Source organism: Diplotaxodon limnothrissa, linkage group LG4 (assembly GCF_057381915.1).
Source record: "Diplotaxodon limnothrissa isolate DT_005_m linkage group LG4, D_limnothrissa_male_GT1.1, whole genome shotgun sequence".
NCBI lineage: Eukaryota > Metazoa > Chordata > Actinopteri > Cichliformes > Cichlidae > Diplotaxodon > Diplotaxodon limnothrissa.
In genome coordinates, this window is record NC_140599.1 from 25,702,410 (window position 1) to 25,725,333 (window position 22,924).

The 22,924-nt window shown below is 39.1% G+C and overlaps 1 protein-coding gene across 2 annotated transcripts; it reads right to left on the reverse strand.

The window, feature by feature from the left end:
• Positions 1-392: 392 nt before the first annotated feature.
• zc3h7a (zinc finger CCCH-type containing 7A) lies at positions 393-21,789 on the reverse strand. 2 transcript variants are annotated; one of them, XM_085351745.1, is made up of 23 exons: positions 21,667-21,789; positions 20,276-20,378; positions 15,982-16,021; positions 15,584-15,787; positions 13,775-13,933; positions 11,669-11,749; positions 10,355-10,408; positions 10,229-10,268; positions 9,790-10,133; positions 9,450-9,702; positions 9,319-9,353; positions 9,085-9,229; positions 8,787-8,945; positions 7,445-7,650; positions 6,142-6,242; positions 5,801-5,982; positions 5,575-5,648; positions 3,682-3,815; positions 3,494-3,599; positions 3,285-3,393; positions 3,061-3,194; positions 1,015-1,178; positions 393-925 (listed from the first exon to the last, which is right to left on the reverse strand). In XM_085351745.1, exons 2-23 carry the CDS (start codon positions 20,341-20,343, stop codon positions 736-738), a joined length of 2,982 nt encoding a protein of 993 aa, XP_085207871.1. In that variant the 5' UTR covers positions 20,344-20,378; positions 21,667-21,789; the 3' UTR covers positions 393-735. The 2 variants fall into 2 exon arrangements, with proteins under 2 accessions (XP_085207871.1, XP_085207870.1); XM_085351744.1 differs by having other exon boundaries at positions 3,682-3,818.
• Positions 21,790-22,924: the final 1,135 nt, after the last annotated feature.

Sequence of the window (22,924 nt, forward strand, 5' to 3'; positions counted from 1 at the left end):
GTTTAATGTAAATGATTTTAGTTCAACTCTAACAATGTTACCTGTAACATACAGGCTTGTAATATATGGACCATTATAAGACAATACAACAATCAACAATGTATGAAACTGCTTTCATAATGATTACAGTGAGATGGACACCTTTTCTGTATTTAGTTACTGGAATTGGGCATGTGTATGCTTAAATAAAAGCCATTTCAAAACAGATTAAAAAAGGAGCTTTATTTGGTGTGGTGCCCATTACATTGGTAACACTATTAGATAAATGGAAAGTGAAGATGACCTATGCTTACTGATTAAAATAAAAGAATGTCAACTCAACTCTTTATTTAAGTAATTGATACTTAAAACAGTAAAAGGTCATTAACATATACAAACTGTTTGTGGGGGAAAAAAAAATTTGTTTAGGTCAACTGTAAGAATCTGAACATGACTCTGATCAAGGTTTACTCATGCTTCCTCCCTCCCCACCATTTTCAGGTATGACAGAATGGTGCACTGCAAAGCTTCTGGAAAGTGTTTTAACACTCAGTATTTGCTTTTAATGATAACACTCCTGTAATTCTGATCAGAGCAAACAGCCATCATTCAGGGGGCCTGTCCTGTATGCCCTCCTTTAAAATCATGCTGTGATCAGGCTATTTCCTGTGCACGTCAGAGGCCCTCAAAGATGACCTGATTCGAGACTGAATACTGCATCATTTGCAAGTGTGCATGAATATTGTGATCACGTCATTATTTAATGTCTTTAAGCAGAAAACTGTATTTTCCAAAGTCATTGTCATTTGGTGCTATAAGATGGTCTTTTGTGGCTTTGGCAAGTTTCATCAAAAGGAATTCCCTGCGCTCCCTCCATTCTTTTAGTTCCTGCTCCCCGTGAGCCAGCTTACACAAGTCATCCTCTGTGCACGTGCCTTTGAGGAACCTGCCAAAGAGTGACAGCAAATGTCAACCATCGAAAACAATCAGACTCGTAACAAGACACATAGTATGCGTTGTTTCTGATAAACCTACCTCTCACAAACTTTGAAAGTGCCTGTGGGAAATCGATACTGCCAGCAATTCTGATCATCCTCAGAGTTGAAAACTCGTTCTTTGTGTTTTTCTGAAGTGATATGCTGCTGCCACTGCTTCTCACTGTTGCAGTTTTTACCACAGAGCCAACAATGATTGCCAGCCTGCAGAAACAATTCCATTTAATTAATTAACAAATAAATACATTTTAGAAATTTCACAAAAATATGCAGAATAGACACACTAGATCCAACTATTTTCTGCTTCATCAATAAATAGCACTAGGAACAGAATAACATTGTTGTTAATGAAAACACTTTCATGAAAGACAGGATAAATGATGGATTTAGCAATCATGGTATCACCCACTATTTGGCGAAGCCCTGTTACATAAAACTTTCACACTGGCCATCTTGTTCAATTAAAGCTGGATGCGACGAGTGCCGTCCGAATAGGATTGTAAAACCATATGCTAATTGGCTAACACCTATTCAAGCAGAAACCCTGGATAATTGCCACAATGCTTAGAATAACCAACATTTCCAAAAAGAACTTAATGTTCTATACAATAAAACTTAAGTGACAGAGCTTGTTGAACTCGACAAGAACGCCTTTTACAGAGGTCAGCTTGAAGGATAGTTTTCCATAGACTTATACAGGATTTGACCTTTGACCTCATGGCCAATAAATAAAAAGGCACATTTAACGAAATTCAGCACTGGCTTTGCTTCCAGTTAAAAAAAAAAAATTAAATAAAACATTCATAATTCAGGATGCATAATTACGGATGTTGCCACTGAACAAAGCCTCAATTACATTCTACTGAATAGGACACAAATAGACTTTCCGCTTATAATTCTGAAGTATGCTGCCTGGGGCGCATGTGTAGCTAGTGCATTATAATGCAAATTCTTTATATACGAATCCACACAGCCACAAAAAAAATATAGACATCCACATCCTCATAACTCAGTCTAGTCTGATGACTAATTTATATCACACAGACTTTAGCGATCACACGGACGCAGGAAATATAATCCAGGCAAAAGAGTGTACTTAAAGTAAGCACAGGCTTGTACTCCAGTCCCCACATAGCTATTCCTCTCAATTCTACCCCAAACTCACATTCTGTTTAAGGATCTATGCCCAAGTATAATTCTTACTATTTCAGCTCCCATTTCGATCGCCCATTCACTCTCTCTTTCAGACACCCCTTCCAAGTATGTATGAACACAATGAGATTCATAACTTTATGCACTCTTTGGCTTAACTTAATGGGGCGATCGTGGCTCAAGAGTTGGGAGTTCGCCTTGTAATCGGAAGGTTGCCGGTTCGAGCCCCGGCTCCAACAGTCTCGGTCGTTGTGTCCTTGGGCAAGACACTTCACCCGCTGCCTACTGGTGGTGGTCAGAGGGCCCGGTGGCGCCAGTGTCCGGCAGCCTCGTCTCTGTCAGTGCTCCCCAGGGTGGCTGTGGCTACAATGTAGCTTGCCATCACCAGTGTGTGAATGTGTGTGTGAATGGGTGGATGACTGGATATGTAAAGCGCTTTGGGGTCCTTAGGGACTAGTAAAGCGCTATATAAATACAGGCCATTTACCATTTAATTTGGGCAATTTTTGGTCCACGCTTGGGCTTGGTTAACCTTCATACTACCTATCACACCACACCTGGGCCCAAAACGAAAAGCGAGCCAGGACATAATGCACAGCGTTAAAATGTATTCTGGCATGTATGCATCACTCAGTCCAAGTACACTTTAGTGTACTAGTCGATTAAAAACTGCTAACTTATCTAAAAGGCAGAACTCACCAGGAAACAGGAATAATTAGGGACAATCTAAAAAACAAGGTGAAATAGCATCCACACAAATACCATGTTGTTATACATTAATGAAATAGGAATGATTAAACTACCAGGTAGTGTAGTTTACTTGCAAATTAGGGAAAGAACCACAATTTAATAGTCTAGCTGCAAACATCCCTGAGCACAATATTAACTAGATGCCACTGAGCTACATTTCATATCCACTAACTTATCAACTCACCACTTCCTCTGCGTAGTCAGTTGGCATGTGGATCTGTTTCCCATTTTCTCTGACTGAGTTAGTGGAAGTTTCATCACCCCAGCCAGGCCTTTGAGACTGCAGCCATTGCTCATAAAGTTGATCCATATCTCCAACTAAATGAGGGGATATAATGTGTTTGCCACATCACATTCACCAATTAAATTTTACACATTAATAGAGCCAATCGCTTCAACAAAACTCACTGTTGTTTTCCTTCATGTAGGTCCAAAGGTCTCTTTCTTCCACACTGTGAGCAAATGTGCAGTTCCCAATGTACTGACACTTCTTGCCAGCTGTCACATGCATGCAAATCTAAACAGAGACCAGAAAACATTTGGTCTCCATTATTCGAAATCTGAATATATTATATGTCTGGCAAATATAAGATGGGAAGACTGTGCTGGAAACATACCTCAAATTGAGATGGAATGGGTTTTTTGGTTGGAAGCGGTCTTACAGTTGTCCACTTTTTCCTTTCATGGGAACTTACAAGCACCACCCGCCTGTCTTTTGCCCACCTGAGACAGAAAGACAGCGTGACTCAATAATGACATAATGGATTGTAGTCCCCCACATACACAAAGACATCCAAATACTTACGTGTGTCTTGCCTTGGCTGTGCAATACTTCTTGTTTTTGTCAGCTTCACTTAGTTGGCCGTTTCTCCAGCACTGGCCACAAACAAACATCATCTTCAGATTCGGAGGTCCAAATCTTCTCAGTGCACTGGGAAGCTGCTGATTATATTTTGAAGGACTTGTTAAAATCTGTGACTAAATATAAATTTTCCCTTCGCGACAATGAAACAACTAAAAGAATTAAAGGAATGTATATACTGCAAGGCTAATGACAATGGCAACAGCTTAGCGTGGGGAAAATAATTACAAATTCAGCAGCAGATCAAGTAAGTTGGCTCACTTACAAGGAAATGAACAATGTGTCATGTTTGTAGTACTGTCATTTTAATGGAAAGAATATCAACCACAAATCCATAAAAACCACATTACATATAAGTTATAAACTGATTTGGATATCATTGAGTAAAATAACACTGAATCCCCAAACAAAGCATCTTACAGCTTGGTGGAGAAACCCCTGTTGCAGCCTCTTGTAGTTGGTCACCAGGTTTGCACACATCTCAGGAGGGATTTTGGCCTACTCCTCTCTATAGAAGCTGTCTGAATCCTTTAGGCTTCTTGGCTGCCAGTTGGCAACTCAAAGCTTGAGCTCCCACCGATTTACTATAGGATTTAGCACTAGAGACTGGCTAGGCCACTCCATGACCTTAATATGATTCTTTAGCCACTTCTTTGTCTGTTGGCAATGTGTTTTGGATTACTGTAATGCAGGAAGACCCATCCACTACCCATCTTCAGTGTTCTGGTTGAGAGAAAGAGGTTCTCGTCTCGCCTTCTCTTAGACACTTAGAGGTTCACTGGCAAACTTAAGATAGGCCTGTACATGTTGATGGTCTTTCCAGCCTTGTGCAGGTCTACAGTCTTGTCAGTGACATCCTCTGACAGCCCTTTGGTCTTGGTGGTGGAAAGGTTGTAATGGAAGACATTTCATAGCCCTTTTCCACTAGTACTTACTTGACTCAAGATGTTTTCCATTTCAACGGCGCACCACTTAAATGTGCATGGGGTCATTATAGCAACGTAGCGAAAAGTCCTATGACGTCATTTGTATGCAACACAAACACCACAACGATGGAGATGGCATACCTTCTGCTTGGTGTATGTAGGGACCATGGTGTTGTTTTAATTGTAGCAATTTCCCTTGCTGCCGGGTTTCAAAAATGGCCGTTTTTATTTTCATAAAGGAGACGCTCTCATGACTGATCAAGTGACGTCAATCAGTGGCATGCGGTCACATGGTCGGATTGCCTCAGATTGCTTGGAATCCCAGCCAAGTAGGTACTAAAAAGGTTCCAGGTACTATCACCTAATGGAAAGCCCTTAAAAATGAGTTGAGCCGAGCTGACCCAAGTACTTACTAGTGAAAAAGGGCTCTCTGTGAGAGCACAAGTATCTGTAACTGACTAAATGGCTGTTTGCCCAATCTGTGGGAGTCAGAATTCTGTTTGGGCTGTAGGGTATCAAATACTTATTTCACTCATTGACACGCAAATCAATTTATGCAATCGATTTTTTGTTTTGATTGAATTGTTGTCTCCATTAAAATGAATATACCATAAAAATTAGAGACTGTTTATTTCTTTGTGAGCAAAAAAGAAATTCAGCAGAGCATCAAACAATTACTTCCCCCACTGTACTTTAATTCAGGGCAAAAAACGGTCTAAAATACGGGTTCTTCATTTCCTTATTGTTAAATGTAAAACAGAAATGTTTTACACTTAACCCTTAAATTCATATGTCAGAGACAGGAATTTTCCTTTGGGATCAATAAAATTCTTCTTATTGTTATTTTATGTATGTTTAATGTAGAAATACCTACTAGAGAAAGGGAAAAACAAACAAACACTGGTTTTACCTGAGCTCCCTGCAATGAAGCTGTTGCATTCCAAAACTTATTAGCCTCTTGGACAATGTTTTCGTGAGTGATACCTGTGTAATCCAGAAAACCAAATATCCATGTAATTTGATTAATTTTTTAAAAACATAGCATTTAAAATGACAATCTTTTATGGGAAAGAAAAGGGAGCATTTCAGATGCAATACCACCCAGTTCTTGTATCATTTTCAAAGAATAGTCTTACCAAGCTCGTGCTGCATCATCCAGACCTTCAGCTCGATGAGGCTGTGGGCGTAGAAACAGTCATCCTCTCTCACGCAACCGTACCGGACTTCGTGGCGACAAAGATCCAGCTGGCAATGGGGACTCAAGGGTCTTATTTTGGAATACCGGACTGTATTCTCTTTCAAAATGTGGACCAGGCACCTTCAAAAAGAAACAGAGTGATCAAACTCGCAATCTGATAATTCTTATGTATTTCCAGAATATCTTCATATTCTAAGATCTAAACACTGTAAGAGTAAATCCTTTAAGTCACAAATAAAATGAGGATGGTTTCATGTGCTGAAATGGTGATTGACTTACTTATGATCCTCAAAGTCATGCTTTGTCACAGGATGAGAACAAACTGAAGGGTCATCTTTGTTGGTCTTGCTGATTATTCTGGGTTTGTGGTCAAAGCACACCTGCAGAACAGCACATTTCCCATAAAATATCTGTTTTAGGCATTAAACTAACAAGACAATAAACTATATATATACACACTTTTATGCTATACACCAGGGGTGCTCAATACGTCGATCGCGATCGACCAGTCGATCGCAAAGGTAGTATTGGTAGATCGCATGGCATTAAAAAAATAGATGCCAGCCTATCATCCATCCCGTCACTTGATTGATACAGGGAAGCCAGTCAGATGACAGCAGATTTTTTCTGACGCTTAGGTCGCTGCGCATGCGCAAACAGCGGCGCGAAGTGTAGTAAAACTGACAAGCTAGTCAGCGAGTTAACTCCAATTTTTAGCTCTCGGTTTTTTCTCTTAAACCTGGCCGTCAGCAGCTACTGTCCGGACTATGCATCCCTGGCTGATTCAATTCAGTGCAAGTCATCAGAGTAAACTCAGGTAATGACAAAAAATTTACATAGTTAATTGTGTTGTGAAATATTGGATATTGCGGTTATGCATGTATATACATTGTAGATATAAAGAATCCTCAATATATTTATAAATAAGTATATGTTTTGGATTTTTGTAGTGGGTAGATCATTTTGACTTGGTCATTTTATAAGTAGCTCACATGCGGAAAAAGTGTGAGCACCCCTGCTATACACACTTTGATCACCTATAAAACGTGAGCAGCATAAAAAGTGTCTCTCATTCCATTCCAATGAAAATGAAAAATATATTTACTACTGTGGTTAAATGAGCCAGTTTATTCATTTCATAAATGTCTGCATTGTTTTCTGCATTTAACATATTTGAGCAAAAGAATCAATTTACAACGAGGCCAAAGATTTTCTCCTCAACTCACAAGGAAAAAACAAACAAACAAATCCCCACATGGCCACATGCAGCAGCACTACAACACTATCACTACAGTCTATGAGATGAATGCACACTGATAGATATCCTACTTCACCATCTGTGCATCAGCACATTTATTTGAAACAAAACAGTTTCGCACCAAAACATTTAGCATAATATTAAATGTGAGGATTTTTCCCCCTTGAATTTGTATTTCCAATTACTTTTAAAACACTGAACCGAAAATATAAATCTTTTTAAAGCGAAGATTTGGCACTTTAATATAACTTAACCAGAAGTACTGGTCATGCCTTGCATACATCCACACTAGTTTTGGATAAGACACTAAATCAAAATACACACCCCACAGAGAAACATGAATATCCCATGATGCTCCTGCAAGATCTTGGGAACAGTCAACCTGATGTTGGAGTTTGGCCCAAAAGGATCGAAGAGCAGTTCTCTGGAAATAAATCCTTTCCGCTCCAGAGTCCAAACATCAATTTCTTCTTGGCAGTATGCAAATGTGCAGTGGCCAGGATACAAGCAATCTTTTCCAACAGCCACCTCTGCAACACGCAAGGTCACGTTTTATTATCACAAAGAGTGCTAGAAGCAAAGTCAGTCATAAAACATGTTACAGATGTTCCTCTGAAGATAAATGTGTACATGTTCAGTAGGGATAAGTAGGTAAAATAAAACAGGAAATAGCAGTGCTGTTGCATGATTTTTTCCTGCCTTGCTTTTCTGAGTGAAAGGTACAGAGAGGGAATGGGGCATATTGTTGTTGCTCCTTTAAGCCAGAGGCAGACTTAGTCACAGAGCTGAACTGACATCTGTGTTCATGAGAAAGCCAGTGTGGGGGGGGGACACGCTACACTAGACACTGACACTGTTGTAATACACGTCATGCCTCTGATTTCAGAATGCTGGCAAGCTTTCTGAAAACGCACACTGGGACAGCATTACGCCACATTTGTTGGTTTTAGTGTAAACAAGCAAAGAGGGAATGGGACCTACTAAGAGGGATTTCTTATCTTATTCAGTCTCTGTAAAAAGGTGGTAAATGATTCGAGTTTAAAGTGGGGCTATTAAGCTTTTCCTTATTTTCTATGTCATGTATACAGTTAAAATGGTGGATGATCAAATAAAATACAGACCAAACTTCTATTTGGGAGTGGCGACCAATCAGAAGAAAGTTTAAAGACAGCGTAGCCTTAAAAGGGAGAGGAGCTGAACTGGTAATTATATGATAATTAAGGTTTTTTTGCAAAGTTATCAAACAATAACAATGCGGAGCTGAAGATGAACATAACAAAATAAGCGCAATGTAACAATGCAAATGTGCAAAAAGAGCTTTGATAATTCAGGTATTTCTTGGCAAAACAAACGTAAATTAATGTTTTGATTTAGTGTAAAGGAGGGGAACTCCAGGCCGGTGTCCTGCGGGTTTTAGATATCATCCTGGGTTAACACACCTGAATCAAATAATTAGTTCATTACCAGGCTTCTGGAGAACTTCAAGACATGTTGAGGAGGTAATTTAGCCATTTGAATCAGCTGTGTTGGATCAAGGACACATCTAAAACCTGCAGGACACCGGCCCATGAGGCCAAGAGTTCCCCATCCATGCTTTGGGGAATCAACATAAATAAATGAAACAGGTTGTGAGAAAGGCATTTACACTAAAAATAAATTAACTAACCTTTGCAAATGTAATAAGGTCCAACATATTGAGTTTTTGTTGGTCTGGGTCGAATGAGTTTCCATGTTTTGTCTGGCAAATGCTTGATTCTGCCAAGTAATACATCCTTTTTGCATTTATGGTCTTCCGTATGAAGTGTGTAATCCAACACTCCAGGCCCTGTGAATAGAGAAAATATGAAACAAGTTGCACCAAACCCTACTTCCCATCCCATCCTCAAAGACGGTGACAAATTTGAGCTTACAGCAGAACAAAAAGCAGACAGTTAAATAAGTGTACTGTCAAAACAATTCCTCACCAGTTTTGACATAGCACACTGAACAGGCTTGTTTGAATTCATGCGTTTCAGCTAGGGGGTTCTTTGCTAAATCAACAGCAGCAGGGAGGCCTTTTACATCAGGCATACCCACAGCCATCCCCATTGGGGTGTGATTATTGTTGATCTGTAATAACAAAGAAAAACAATGTGATATGAGCCTGTAACAAAGATTGAACTGATGATGGTTCGATATTATTGATAAACAGTAATTACCTGTGGAAGGAATCCACTTGGAGCATAATCTGAAACTGTGACAGTAGGAGGGGAAAAAATGCTTATTTGTGTATCTGATACAGATGGAAAAATAGTGATCTTAGCCCAAGTAAAGAGGTGAAGTAGCATACCTGGTTTAAAGTCTGATATGCTGAGACTATCCAGAGAGTCCAGTGGTGGTGAAATGGGGTCAAAAGTGTCCATACCAAAATACGCACTTGACCCCGATTTGTGATAGAGAGGCGGCAGCGTTACAGTGCACTGATGTGGACCACTGGGGAGAAAAGGGTTGATGTGCGATGGCATCAGGAATGGACTTGACATGGAACTGCCTGAGGCAATACTGGCAGGTAAAGGAAGAGGCCCCTTCACCGTAGGAATAACCTGACAGAGGAGATTAGGGAAAGTCACACGTCTGTTCAAATATAAACTCACTGTCTTATTGATTTGCCAGGGATTCTGCTAACTAACCATAGTAGATTCGGGGCCAGCTTGGTCCAGAAGATCATCTAGGTCGTCCCCAATGATGTCCGTATCAAAATCTTGACTAGTATCAAGAATTGGGTAAGGCTTACTGGCTCGGCACCCATTTACGAATGTGAGTGCAGGGAGGGGATCGGACGTGGATGCAGACACAGGCAGGGCGACAGATTCGAAGCCTGGAGGTTCAGATGAGGGGACAGATGAAATATTGTTGGTAGAGGGGAGTTCATCCACCACTGCTTCATTCAGAGGTAGGTGCACTGCCACCGGAAGTTGGATGGGAGTTGGTCCTGGAGTCAAAACACTGCTATCCTGGGTTAACTGAGGCACTTCTAAAAAACACATAACAGGATGGACAGATTGAGTGATTTTAGCCCTGGCATCTTTTGATATGCAAATAAAAAGGTTATCAAGGACCAAAACTTACCAATTTCTATATTTTCAACCGAATCTGAGCCATAAGAAAACTGGAAAATACAAATTGTTATTGATCACCTTGTGTCTTGGAAAACTACTGCTACATATTTTCTTTTGTGTGGCTGAGGTTGCTTACCTTGTCACATGACGCATCTTGATAACTTGATCCTCTCAAAACATTCAAGGCAGGCTGTAAATAAATAAATAAAATCTTTTTATGAATTCACTTCCTTATCATTCGATTAACACAGCAATTCATTGAAAACCACCTCCATGAATCAGAGTGGTTTTACTTGTTTTGAGCGTAACCGGGGACCCATTATGCTCCAAGCTGGGTTTTTTTTGGACAGAGCAGTTTTAGCTCCTTTTCCTTTAAGCAAACTTTGTTCTGAGTGGCTATTCCATTGTGAACAGAAAGTCTAAACAACAGGTGGTCAGGTGGAGTATGTGTGGAGAGCAGGTGTGGGCTCACAGGCAGGGACAACTGCAGTAAGCAAAGCAACTGATTAGCATCACATTAAGCCAAAAGTTGTAAAATCTGACTCAAGCTTAACTTTTAGTGCACTCTGAATCCTGAGCTTTTGGATTGTAGGGATTACACGTTTATGTCAAATATTTTAGCTGCCTTAAGTCTGACATCATCATCATTTCCAGGTCCAAACTCAAACAAACACTGATATCGCAGAGTTAAAATTGCCCTAACTTGTCAATAAAATGTTCCGTGTGGTTGCTCTCCCACGTGTTACGATAAAGTTTAACATCCGGGTATCCATGAAAAAGGGGCTTTACAGGATTGAAGTGTAACAGAACCTAAAGTCAGCAGGAAGTTAGCTTGCTAGTTTCCATCTAAAGTTGATCCACCTTGTTCTGACAGAGGGATTTATAAATAAAACAAACAAACAAACAAAAAAACAAAAAACGTGCAGCTCTGCTCTCTCTTTGAACATCAATGGAGACTGAAAACTAAACAGGAATGGAGGATGAACGTTAAGTTGAGTGTCCCTGTTGGGCAGAGACAGATGCAATCATGTGGCAGTGAAAAAGATGCTGAAAACAGACCAAACTTCAGTCAAGAGAATGCCTGTGATGATCGATCCACAACACAGGGTTAGTCATGCACCTACTGAGCCTCAGAGATATTCTTTTGTGAAGAATAGTTACATCGCAGGGTTTTAAAAACTAAGCCTAAAGATGTGATACATATGAACTGTGCTAATGAACAGCTAGAGAAGCATACAACAATCACAGGAATTTAAGGGGTTTGTTTATAAATAAAAAAAATATACAGAGCATTGCAACATGTAAAAAAGAGAACAGCCTTAATGAACACAGTAGGAGCTTGGACCCAGAAGCAGGGTTTGTAAGTCATTGCTTAATTAGCGGATATACAAAAAAATAAAGAAAATTCTGAAAAACCTAACAGGTCCCCTTTGTCATCATACATCCATACCTTACTCCTCACATAAGCTTTACGGATTTTCAACCCCAAAGTTTTGGCAAGGTCCTGAGTCAGCTGTGTGACACTGGAGTCCTGGGGAAACAACATAGGACAGTTACCGCCTTTGATTCTTTATGTTTTACAGCTATTAATAATCTCCTACATCCTATTCATGTTAAATTAAGATTTTTTTTTTCTCGAAATTTTTCACTGCACTATTTTACCAACCTGGAGAGTCTATCTAAAATTAAATCTGACAGATACCCCCCTCCATTCATAGTATTCTATACAAATACATGACAGAAACATGGTGCAGTTGAGACCACTACTTTATAAAGCAGAGCTTCTTAAAGCATGGCTGTAATACAAAGTCTTCCTGACATTTTTTGTATCCAAGGTTACATTTGCAGTCCTTCAAGCAAGCAAATTTCTGTACCAGAATGCGTACAGAGGTTAGGGGAAAGAAAGGGTGTGGGTGGAGGTGGACAAAAATTTGGCTACAGACCAAACTTTCTTCATTTTTTATATTATCTATGATGATTCAAAGTGCACATGTAGAATTACTACTTTTATACCTTTACTACAAAGATCCAGTGAATGTAACAGCACATGTTCATACTTCTGGTATATGGTTTATGCAGCACAATACACCTTTTATGAAAACAATCTCTAACTCACTATAACAAAATCTTTAAAATCTCTGTCTGCAAAATACTCCTACACGATCAAGAGTTAAGCAGACAAACTTGGCATACAGGTATGTCTGCCCCTGAAGGTGCTTCTCTGTCATATAGGCCATGTGGCCAAGCAACCACCTACCATTAGGCTAAAATGACCAATTACTGGTGATTTATGCTTCTGATACGTCGTAACCTCAAACTCCTATAAAAACCCTATGGTCTCTGCGCTCTACAAAGTCTACCTGTGGAAGTCTAAAGCAGGCCTTTGTTATGGTCAGGTTTTTCCCCCTTCAGGGGCTAACATTGTTGTCCCTCACGCTTTTCCACATCTTTGTATATTTCCCTCGTATACGACAATTGCCACGATTACCCTTCAAGAATTTGCTGACATTTGTGAATCCTTATGTTGATGCTATGGTTGCTATTCCTTTTATTGAGAGGATGATTGTTATCCTCTCATTGATAAATTCAAAAAGTGCAGCAAAAAAGCAGATAGGAGGAAACAATGATGAACAGGCCAATCACAATATTTTGAGGCTGTGCCAACTTGACATGTAGCTACATTTCTCGGGCGGCGTACGTAAGGCTATGCCGTTTGAGCGGTTTGTAGTTACGACATAGATGGCGTATTTTTCCTGCTGAAGCATAAATCCCCAGAAAGAAGGGAGACCCAGGGGGAAATAAAGTTCCAGCATTTTATTTATTTCTCTCAGCTGGGACACAACCACAAGATAATTAACACAAAGCACCAGCACAAACATAAATACCTGCGACAATGTCAGCCATTTATGTAGGTTTAGTTGTAAAGAAAACTGTAAAGACTCCCCACAGAAATCTAAGTCAGGCCTTATTAGCATTTATGCACTCGTAACACTTAAAGCAGAGTATTGTTTTCATTTCACAGCATTAAGTAGGAATAACTCAGTATTCATTTGAATCCAATTTTATTTATATAGCACCAACATTAGCCACAAGGTGCTCTATACTGAAAGATAAAGACCCTGCAAGAATACAAAGAAAACGCCAACAATCAAATGACCCCCTATGAGCAAGCGCTTTGGCAACAGTGGGAAGGAAAAACTCCCTTTTAGCAGGAAGAAACCTCCAGCAGAACCAGGCTCAGGGAGGGGCGGCCATCTGCCACGACCAGTGGGGGTTGAGTGATTTGGCAACATTTGGTAATTTAAAACTTCTCCTGAGCTGAGATTTGAGCACTATTTGTACGAAAGGAAGAGAAATCAGTAAATTAAGATGGCAGAAAGCAAAACCGATTGCTAATTACACTGAAGACCAGGGTATATCAGTCTATGAAACTTTCTTAAGTCCCGCTCATTTGCTAAAGCAGTCATTTGGTGTATCCTCTATATATATCCAGTATGAGAATTACTAGCTAACTTGTCCATGACAAAAAAAAGGTGGGGTGATTGGGCCTCCTTACCTGAGGCACTGCTAGAGAGCATTTGGCAACAGCCTCATAGGCCTCTTGATGTCGCCCCAACTCTTTCAAGGCTCTTGCTTTTCTGTACAGAGCTCTGTAGTTGCCCTCATTCAACCGGAGAGCCTTTTCACAGTCTTCTAGTGCTTGGTCATAGAGTCCCTATGGAAAAAAAACATGTTACATAGTAAGAATACTGAGGCATGGTCTGTGTGCACAAAACAAAAGTTTCCTGTGTCCTAAATTGACATTACACGTTCAGTGAGTTGACTCAGGTAAGGGTGTGGTGTGTTGTTTTTCCTCCCTGAAGACAGCAGAGTGCTTTTACTGCCATGTAACATGACTCAATACAGGCAAACACACTAACAGGAAAGTAGGGTTGATTTTCCACCAGTTTGATTTACTGGAACCCAGTCTCTCCCATTACTAAGTTACATTTTGATGAATGAAACCTACACCTTTCTGGTGTATTGTTATATGTTTTCAACTAGTTTCAAATGGATTTAATACATGACATACACTATAATTTAATATCTTAGAGCAAGACTAGCCATTTCTTAAGATTCTTTGTCTTTGTGCTAAGCAGTTGCTATCTGTATTTAGACTTGAGAGGTATTACACTCACAAAGAAAGAAAGCAAATGAGCATATTTCCTAAAATGTGACATTTTAAATATATTTTATTTTTTCTAAATGCAGAGTGTTGGTAACAATTTAAATCAAAGTTAAAAGCAGCACGTGTTATTAAATCACTGTCCAAAATCGAATCAATCTAGTGTCAGCTTCACCAGTACAGAACAGAACTCTTGGATGTGTTTTTATAAAGACCAAAAATATATATCTGGCATAAATCGATCTGGTTATCAAAGTTAAACACCCCACATTCAAGAAGAGATATGAAAAAAAGAAAGAAAAAAAAAAACCCCACATGTTTTCAGAGGAGCTAAGCACAGGGTTAAACAGGGGGAAATATAAACCGTCTGTACAGCTATCATCACGAGGAATGCGAGGACCCTGGACAATATCATGGATGAGCTCAGAGCAGTGATTAAGTTCCAGAAGGAATATGGTGAGTGTAGTATGATGTGCTCCAGAGAGACATTGCTACACTTTCTGGACTGCATTTAGACTGTGCTGAGCCCCTGGAATGTGTCCATCTTACTTACAGAGGAAACTTTCTCCTGTCAATGCAGTCTGAATTCAAACTGAATTCAATCTGAACACACTGTTTGTATTCCTTCACTACCAAATTGCTCTGGCAATCAGTTGAGCAACCAAATTTGGCACACAGATAAATCTTAAACCCATTAAGTTTCTTATTTACATGGCAAATAATGACATTATCATGCTGCCTAGCAACCACATACCACTGGGTTAAAATGACCCATTTCTAGCATTTATGCACCTAAGAAACCTTATTAAAACATTCTGTCATTTTAATTTCACAACATCTTCCCATCCACAAAAAATTGAATAGTGCATGACATGTGTCATAGCAACCATCTACCAACAGACTACAATAACAATTACACAGCAGAGCAGGGGAGCAACAAAAAAAAAAAAAAAAAAAAAAAAGGGCAGTAACTATATTTAACTGTATTAACTCAATATGATTAAGTAAATCACTTTGCCAACAGCACAAACAGACCAAACAATAAGGTAGCTTGTTTTTCACATCCAAAATTTTAGTACAGTATCTTATCCTTAAAGTTTTCCTTCTCACCATTATGCATTTTACTAACAAAACTAATATGTAAAATTTAAGAGCAAAGTTTGAAAGTGACTTGTGATCAATGTCGTGCTCACAACTTACCGGAACAATATTTAGGTATGCCGCAGCTCGATTTGCATACAGCTTTTCTAGTAAACCTGTTTGAACACAGATATCTTCTGATTCAGCATAATCTGCTATATTCAGTGCTTCAGTAAACATCTCGATGGATTTTGTCCATTCTCCTTCCCTAAACACGTCGTTTCCTTCTCCAAACAGATTCCACACAAGGTCCTTTATGAACACCTGGAAAATTTAAAACATACAAATAAAACAAAACATACAAAGTCCAGTAATATAGTAATACGTCTTTACACAGATGCAGGAAATTACATGTTGCCTTTTATTTTTTTACCCAATAAATTAAAATAACGTCAAATTTGTTTAACTCAAATTTTGATGGAACTGGGTCACCGTACATTCAAATTTACACTGCTTACCTCATACTGCTCCTGACTCCCAGGAAATGGAAGGGTTGATCTAGAAGAAAGAAATAAAAATGAAATTACAAAGTGCCAGCCATTAAATAAATTATGTATGTGTGTGAGAAACTGTAAATTACATTAATTACGCTGATCTTTTTTACCCTTTTTTTTTTTTTTTTTAAGTAAAACATCCTAAAAACTGTATTGAAACCAAACCATCCATTTTGTAATCGGAAGGTTGCCGGTTCGAGCCCCGGCTCGGACAGTCTCGGACGTTGTGCCCTTGGGCAAGACACTTCACCTACCGCCTACTGGTGTTGGCCAGAGGGGCCGATGGCGTGATATGGCAGCCTTGCCTCTGTCAGTCTGCCCCAGGGCAGCTGTGGCTACAACTGTAGCTTGCCTTCACCAGTGTATGAATGTGAGAGTGAATGAATAGTGGAATTGTAAAGCGCTTTGAGGGGTCCCGAAAAGCGCTATATAAATGCAATCCATTATTATTATTATTATCATCATCATCATCATCATCATCTACTGGTTTGGTTCTGACTGTATTGTTAAGTTATACTAAATAGTAGTGACTGCCAGGAAGTAAAATTGTATTACGATTCTAATCAGGGTGTGGTTTATGTCACAAGCAGTTCACAAACCTACATTTCATTTAGATGTCAACACAGACCTACAGTCATTATCAAGCTTAATATCATCAACAGTCATCAATTATTTGATGCAATGTTAAACTAGCTGGATAAATTGCTACACTAAAAGGTTCCATTGTGCCATTAAATGCTATCATGGAAAAGTTTGTCTTTTTTTTCTCAAAGGCTGTTTTCCACTACAGCTGCTGCCTGGTATGTAGAGTTGCATTTCTTCTTTTAAACAGTGGAGTAGGAGGGCGATATATTCTAGGCAGTCCTTTCAACCAAGGCATGATGAGCTCCTCTGCATACAACAAAATACCACTTCGCTCATTGCCATGTTTTTGAACAATTAAGTATTTAATGATTCGGTGTGAAAAAATCTAAGTGGCAGACCTATTTCATTCATCTTTGTCAACTTTACACACACAGACTACATCAGAGTGACGGCATTCACCATAGTATTTTAAGTATCACTTTTGTTTTAAAACAAAATGCCCTTGGTGGATTAGATGAAATGAAAAGCTAAACTGCTTTGCTCAGCTCTAAAACAACATGTGGTCATAAAGGAATTCTGCCTGATGCTTGAATACGAAGCTAGAAACAAAACTGAAGTAATACCAGTAATCGGCTGTCTCTCTTACCTCCAACTGATATTAACAACCCAATGAGATTGTGGTGGACTGTTAGTTACTCTTAAAGGGGGGGGAGAGACACTGTACCGGTCCATTGTGGTAAAGAGAGAGCTGAGTGTAAAAGCAAAAACTCTCGATTTACTGGTTGACGTGCTTACTTTCACCTACAGTCATGAACTTTGGGTAGTGACTGAAAGAACGGTATCGCAGATCCGAGCGTTAAAAATCAGCTTTCTCCAAAAGGTGGCTGGCCTCTCCCTTAGAGATAGGGTGAGGAGTTTGGCCATCTGGGAGGGGCTCAGAGTAGAGTGAAGAGCAAAATAGTGAAAAAAAAAGAAAAAAAAAAGTGTAATATCATATGAAGAAGCCATGTGCTACATGCTTAAAACCTCAAGAAATGTATTTATATTGTGTGACAGGATTACACTGTAGGGGGGACGTCAGGGATGTCACCAGAATCAATACTACTTATGATTCCATACCAACATCCACAGGCGATGTATGCACAGAGGTGGCCATTCTTCTGAAACTGAAGAAGGATATAAGTGTTCTAATCTAGCCAAACATGCTGAAGTAGAATACTAGAAACAAAGCCCACAAGCACAGGGAAAAATACAAATGGGACAGCAAAAACTACACTTGGAAGATGGCAAGTAGTGCAGCTCTGCTCCAACTCAAGAAAGGCAGATTCAGCTATGAGAGTACTTTGCACTCAAGGGTGGCTGACAAAGGGATAATGGTTCACTCTTAAAAAGCAGTGTTCAAATAAACCAAACCTTCCACGACACAATGGAGCTGTGATGTCAACTCTGAATGATCAGATTTAGGGCGTTAAGTTGGTGCATTGCATTGATGTCTCATTTATGTTAATGTTTGTACGATAATGTTTAGGTTTTTACAGTAATGTTTATGTTAGCTTACCTGTCGGAAAACTTCTCAGCATGATGCTTGCTAAGCGAACACTATGTAAATTTTGTTAGCCAATGAGTGATACGCAAGAGGAAACAATTAAACAGAAGTAGCTACAAACTTAAGTCCCCCCCCTCACACATTAACATTTCTTCTGAATAGTCTTTCACCTATCTTTAGGTAGTTAATCTGTAGGTTGGATCATGTCAATAATTATTTAGTTTAATTGACATTGAACACTACGCCATCTGAGAAACTATGATATATAACTACATTTCTGATAAGTAACAGTTTTTTCTAATTCTGTTTTACTAGTATTAAGATGAGTTTCCAGGCTTTGCACCTCTCAAATGGCTGAAGTAATGACAGAGAGCATCTTTAGGATGGTTATCAGCATCTGGGAACATCATCTCAAAGATAAGAGCAAGCGTCACTCCAGAGCATGTTCACTGCAATCGTGAATTCATGAGCTGGAAAGAAAATCTTTTTGATTTAATTTAAACCCTAACTTATGGACAGAAGCCGTTTTTAATTTCCTATTTGCACATTAACTTTTGTTTAAATCCTACTAGCAATTAAATTTGTATTACTAACCTTTAGTTGCAGCCCTAATGCTGATGTAACGTAGCTGTAATATTAGTAGGCTATTCTGCAAACATCCTAACATTTCAGTCTGTATTCTGTCAACACAACATGCATGCATTTTAAATAAAAGATCTGACTCCATGTTTTACAACAACTTTTTAATACATATTTTGTTTAACTACATAAGAGGATCATTTTGTTTGAGTATTGAGAATCATGCGATTCTATTGAGTACTGACTACTAAATGTTTTGGTATCGTGGCATCACTATATATGTTAATGTCAATGATACCCAAATTCAAAGAAGGAAAAAGTGAGTCAAACTGATGTTAAAAAAAAATGTATGTATGTATGTATATGTAAAAATTCAAAAGTAACTTGTTTGAATACCCAAGTAATCTAATATTCTGATACAAGGATATAAACTATTATTGTCACTGATTCCTTTTGCCTATGAATTTTGAGCTTTTGTACCAGCATGTTTCTCCCACTGTTTCTGCCTTAACCTGGAGTAATGAGTCAATGAACCTCACCTCTGACCACAATACTGAGGAGAGTTGTTGAGGATCTCCTGAACCTAAGTAAGCACAGCTCATTACTCAAATTTTCTTTGAAGTGGGTGTAATGTTGTTAATGACTCGTAAACTTAGCAAATAAACTCTCATACGGTCTGACAATGTAATCAAAATGTGAGTGAAAGTCAGAGTGTTTTAGGACACTGGCATAACATTAGCTTACAGCCATCTGTCGTTAGCTGTCCAGAGACAGAAGGGCTGCAAGTCTGATGACAGCTAGTGACAATAACTTACTGTGACAACACTCATTATAAATAAACATTATATAGAGTTTTCTTTTGTTAGATCCCTAATTTGAAATCAAGAGATTTCCTCCTCACATCAAGGCTTGAAGTGAGGAGGAAGTCGATAAGGTGGAGGCGAGGGAGGAGGCGGATGAAGAGAAAGATGATGAAAATTTTAATGTACGAATCTTAAAACATAAATGAGAGATTGTGGTTTTGCAGACACGTGATCGCTTCCCATGTGACATGAACGTTTCGGCCATTTTAGATGTGTAGCAATCCTGACACGTCAAGTAAGTGAATAACCTACTAAACATTATTATGCTAGAACCCTATGTTTACTTTTAAGTATGGCAACTAACGTCAGTTCAGGAGTGGGGAGAAAGAGGATGAGAGCAATGAGCAGGAGAGAGTAATGGTGTAGGAAGCAGATGAAGAAGAGGCAGTAATATAAATATGAAAAAAAAATATATATATACAAGTTATTGGATGTGATCTCTACCGGTTATCACATCTAATGAGGCGGACAGCTCTTGAGCAATATGCACATGACATCACATGCAAAACCATAATAGAATGAAAAACCACACTTTCACAGACCCTAATTTTTTGTATGTAAACAAACCAATAAGATGATTATCAGATTATCAAAATAGTTGCCAAAGCTGACCAAGACTAACTAATAAATGGCTCAGGAAAACAGTCACACACTGAAGAAAAAGAAACAAACCAGGGACACTTACTGGATGAACTGGAGGCCCTTTTGAATCTCCTGCCAGCGGGTCCTTCTGTCCAGACACGCTCCAGACATGTCTGCGTGTTTTGTCCCTTTCCCTCAGTCAGCACCTGAAATTGTATCAGAATCAGAAGATTCAGTAGAGTCATTTTAAAATGACAGGTGAAAACGAAATAAATAAAAAAATTACTTCTCATCATTGACTGGACACGGGCAGATTGTACTAACTAAAAAGCTCCTTTGCTCAGTGTTAACCGTCAGTATATGATTTCAACTTATCAGGGGCTTCTTTGCCGCTTGCCTTCCATTATTTCTAGCTTCCGCATTTAGTAATGACGACATGCTTTTAGTTCCGGAAAGTGACGCTAAACATTTTGTTAGCTTGCGAGGTAATAACAGTAACAACAGAGCAGATACGGGTTAGTATAATGTAGAAGCCATAGAAAGCTACAAAACCTACACACCTGAAGAGTTTGACAATAAGCAGAGCCGTTAGGACCCATTTAAACTTAGCATCTGGAATCAAGCGCTCCATCATCGGATAGCTCATTGCCTCATGTAAATATTTTTGGGTTTGTCACGAAATTCATCAACACAAAGTGCACACTGTGTGCTAAACAATGTGCACAAGTCTTCGAGCATTTATCACCTTCTGACAGTACTGCGGCCACGGCGCATAAACCCGGTAAATGAAGCAGTCAACCCTGGATGGTCATAAATAACATGATATCACCTGTCATTTCTAAACATTTTCAAAGGCACTTCTTAATTGTGGTTGCTAATCGGAAGAGAATATGGGCTGCTACCGAGTCATGCGGACGGTTATACTAGCTTTAGACAGTCACCCGTTATGTTCCATTAACTTAACAGTCGGACCGAAATTAACTTTATTATTGCAGTGCTTTTGTGTTTAGACACGCTTTTTTTTTTCTTTCTAGCCACTAAGCACTCTCCTCTATATGAAGACAGCACTGTGTGGAGAATACATTTATTTCAACAAAGTTTTACAGGAGAGGAGGGAAAGCGCTTCGTGAATATGTCCGATAATGGGCGCATAACAGTTAGCGCACGTGTGTTACCCGCGGCCAGGGACCGTCCAGTTCTCACCAGCCATCACCATCGGCTAGCAAATATTAGCAATTTTCATACTGTTCCAAAATATACCGAAGTGATACAACACACGTCTTCTATGTATGCAGAAATACGCGGACGTTACCAAAAACACGACGCTACTCGCCTAAGTTTCTAGGAAGTAGACTGAACCTAACAAAGCATAGGCATGCCTAAGTTAAACTAGTTCCTCAACGCAAACAATAGCGAGGTGTAGCTGTTTAGCTGTAGCTAACACACAATAAATATCAAAGAAATGGATAAGAAGTAGCTGTCGTTCACACTTACATGAATGAGTCTTTATTCCGCACAAACCTTACATCGGCTATCTAAAGGGAGGGAAAGTGATTTTTCGTTATAGCTAAAAGAACTTGGCTAAATGTGGGATATCGCTGAAGGCCGCCCTTTGCTTCTTTTTCTGCTCTGATGCAAGCGAGCGCAAACATCGAGTCCATTAGCTCTGGTGCCCCTACAGGCACTGAAAGGTTGTAGCAAGTAGGATTTAGGTGTGTGGCGATTAATAATAAGACAAAACACGTGGATATTTGTTTATTCTTATTAGCAACAACCTGTCCAAAGTGTACCCTACAGCTAGAATAGTCCCCTAATCATTGGAATCAGTGTAGCTTACAGAGATAAACTTTTATGTTTTAGACTTAAGGTTTTTTTTTGTTTTTTTTGTTTTTTTATCTTTTTTGTTGTTGTTGTGATTTTTAACCAATACATTAAAATATACATATGCAGAAATTATAGCTAACTATAATCTGCATATAATTTTACAATATATTATATAATAAACTGATTGATTCTTTTTTCTTTCTTTTTTCCCCTTCTCTCAATCCATACATGGGGCTCACCATAATTCTAAGATTGTCAGTACTTCAGACTCTCTCTAATGCATATACATTGGCAAGGCACCCACTTTCAATCTCCTTACAATCTACAAAGCACAACATTTCAGACCGCTGAGCCCGAGGCATCCACAGCTCCTCTCCATCAACCCTTGTGCAAATCTTTCTTTGACAGCGCGTTTCCTCCTTGAATTTATCAGCACACAGAGCATTTAAAAATAGAAGTGTGGCTCAAAAACTAGAGGGAGGAGCCCATAAGAGACTTTCATGTGATAGAGGTAAAATAAGGTTCACTTTTTCTCGGAGCAACCTGCAAACAGCTCAAGTTGAGTGATTTGGAGACAAAGTTGGAGAGGCAAGGTTGGGGTACTCTGGACATGTGGAGTGGAGGGATGGTGGTTATATATTGAACAAAGGACATTGTATATGGAGCTGCCAGGCAGGAGGAAAAGAAGATAAGCACAGAGATTCATGGAAGTGGTAAAAGAAGACATGTAGATGATTGGTGTAACAGAGGAGGACATTAGGGATAGGATGGGAACAACTTCAAAGAAGAAGAAGAAGACTAAAAAGCAGTTTAAAAAATATGTTACTCCACTGTAAATGAAAAAAAGAAAAAATAACTACTAGTGGTCCACTGCTTCACATTGAGCTTCACACTTATAAACAAACCAAGCTCGAAGTTACTTTACTAA

What these genes read in the sequence shown, in the direction of transcription:
- zc3h7a (XM_085351744.1), bottom strand. Translation starts at nt 20,343, where the DNA reads ATGTCTGGAGCGTGTCTGGACAGAAGGACCCGCTGGCAGGAGATTCAA. An exon ending in AAGATGCGTCATGTGACAAG is followed by an intron (nt 10,269 to 10,354) that starts GTAAGCAACCTC and finishes TGTATTTTCCAG; the next exon opens with TTTTCTTATGGCTCAGATTC. An exon ending in CAAGTGGATTCCTTCCACAG is followed by an intron (nt 9,230 to 9,318) that starts GTAATTACTGTT and finishes TTGTTATTACAG; the next exon opens with ATCAACAATAATCACACCCC.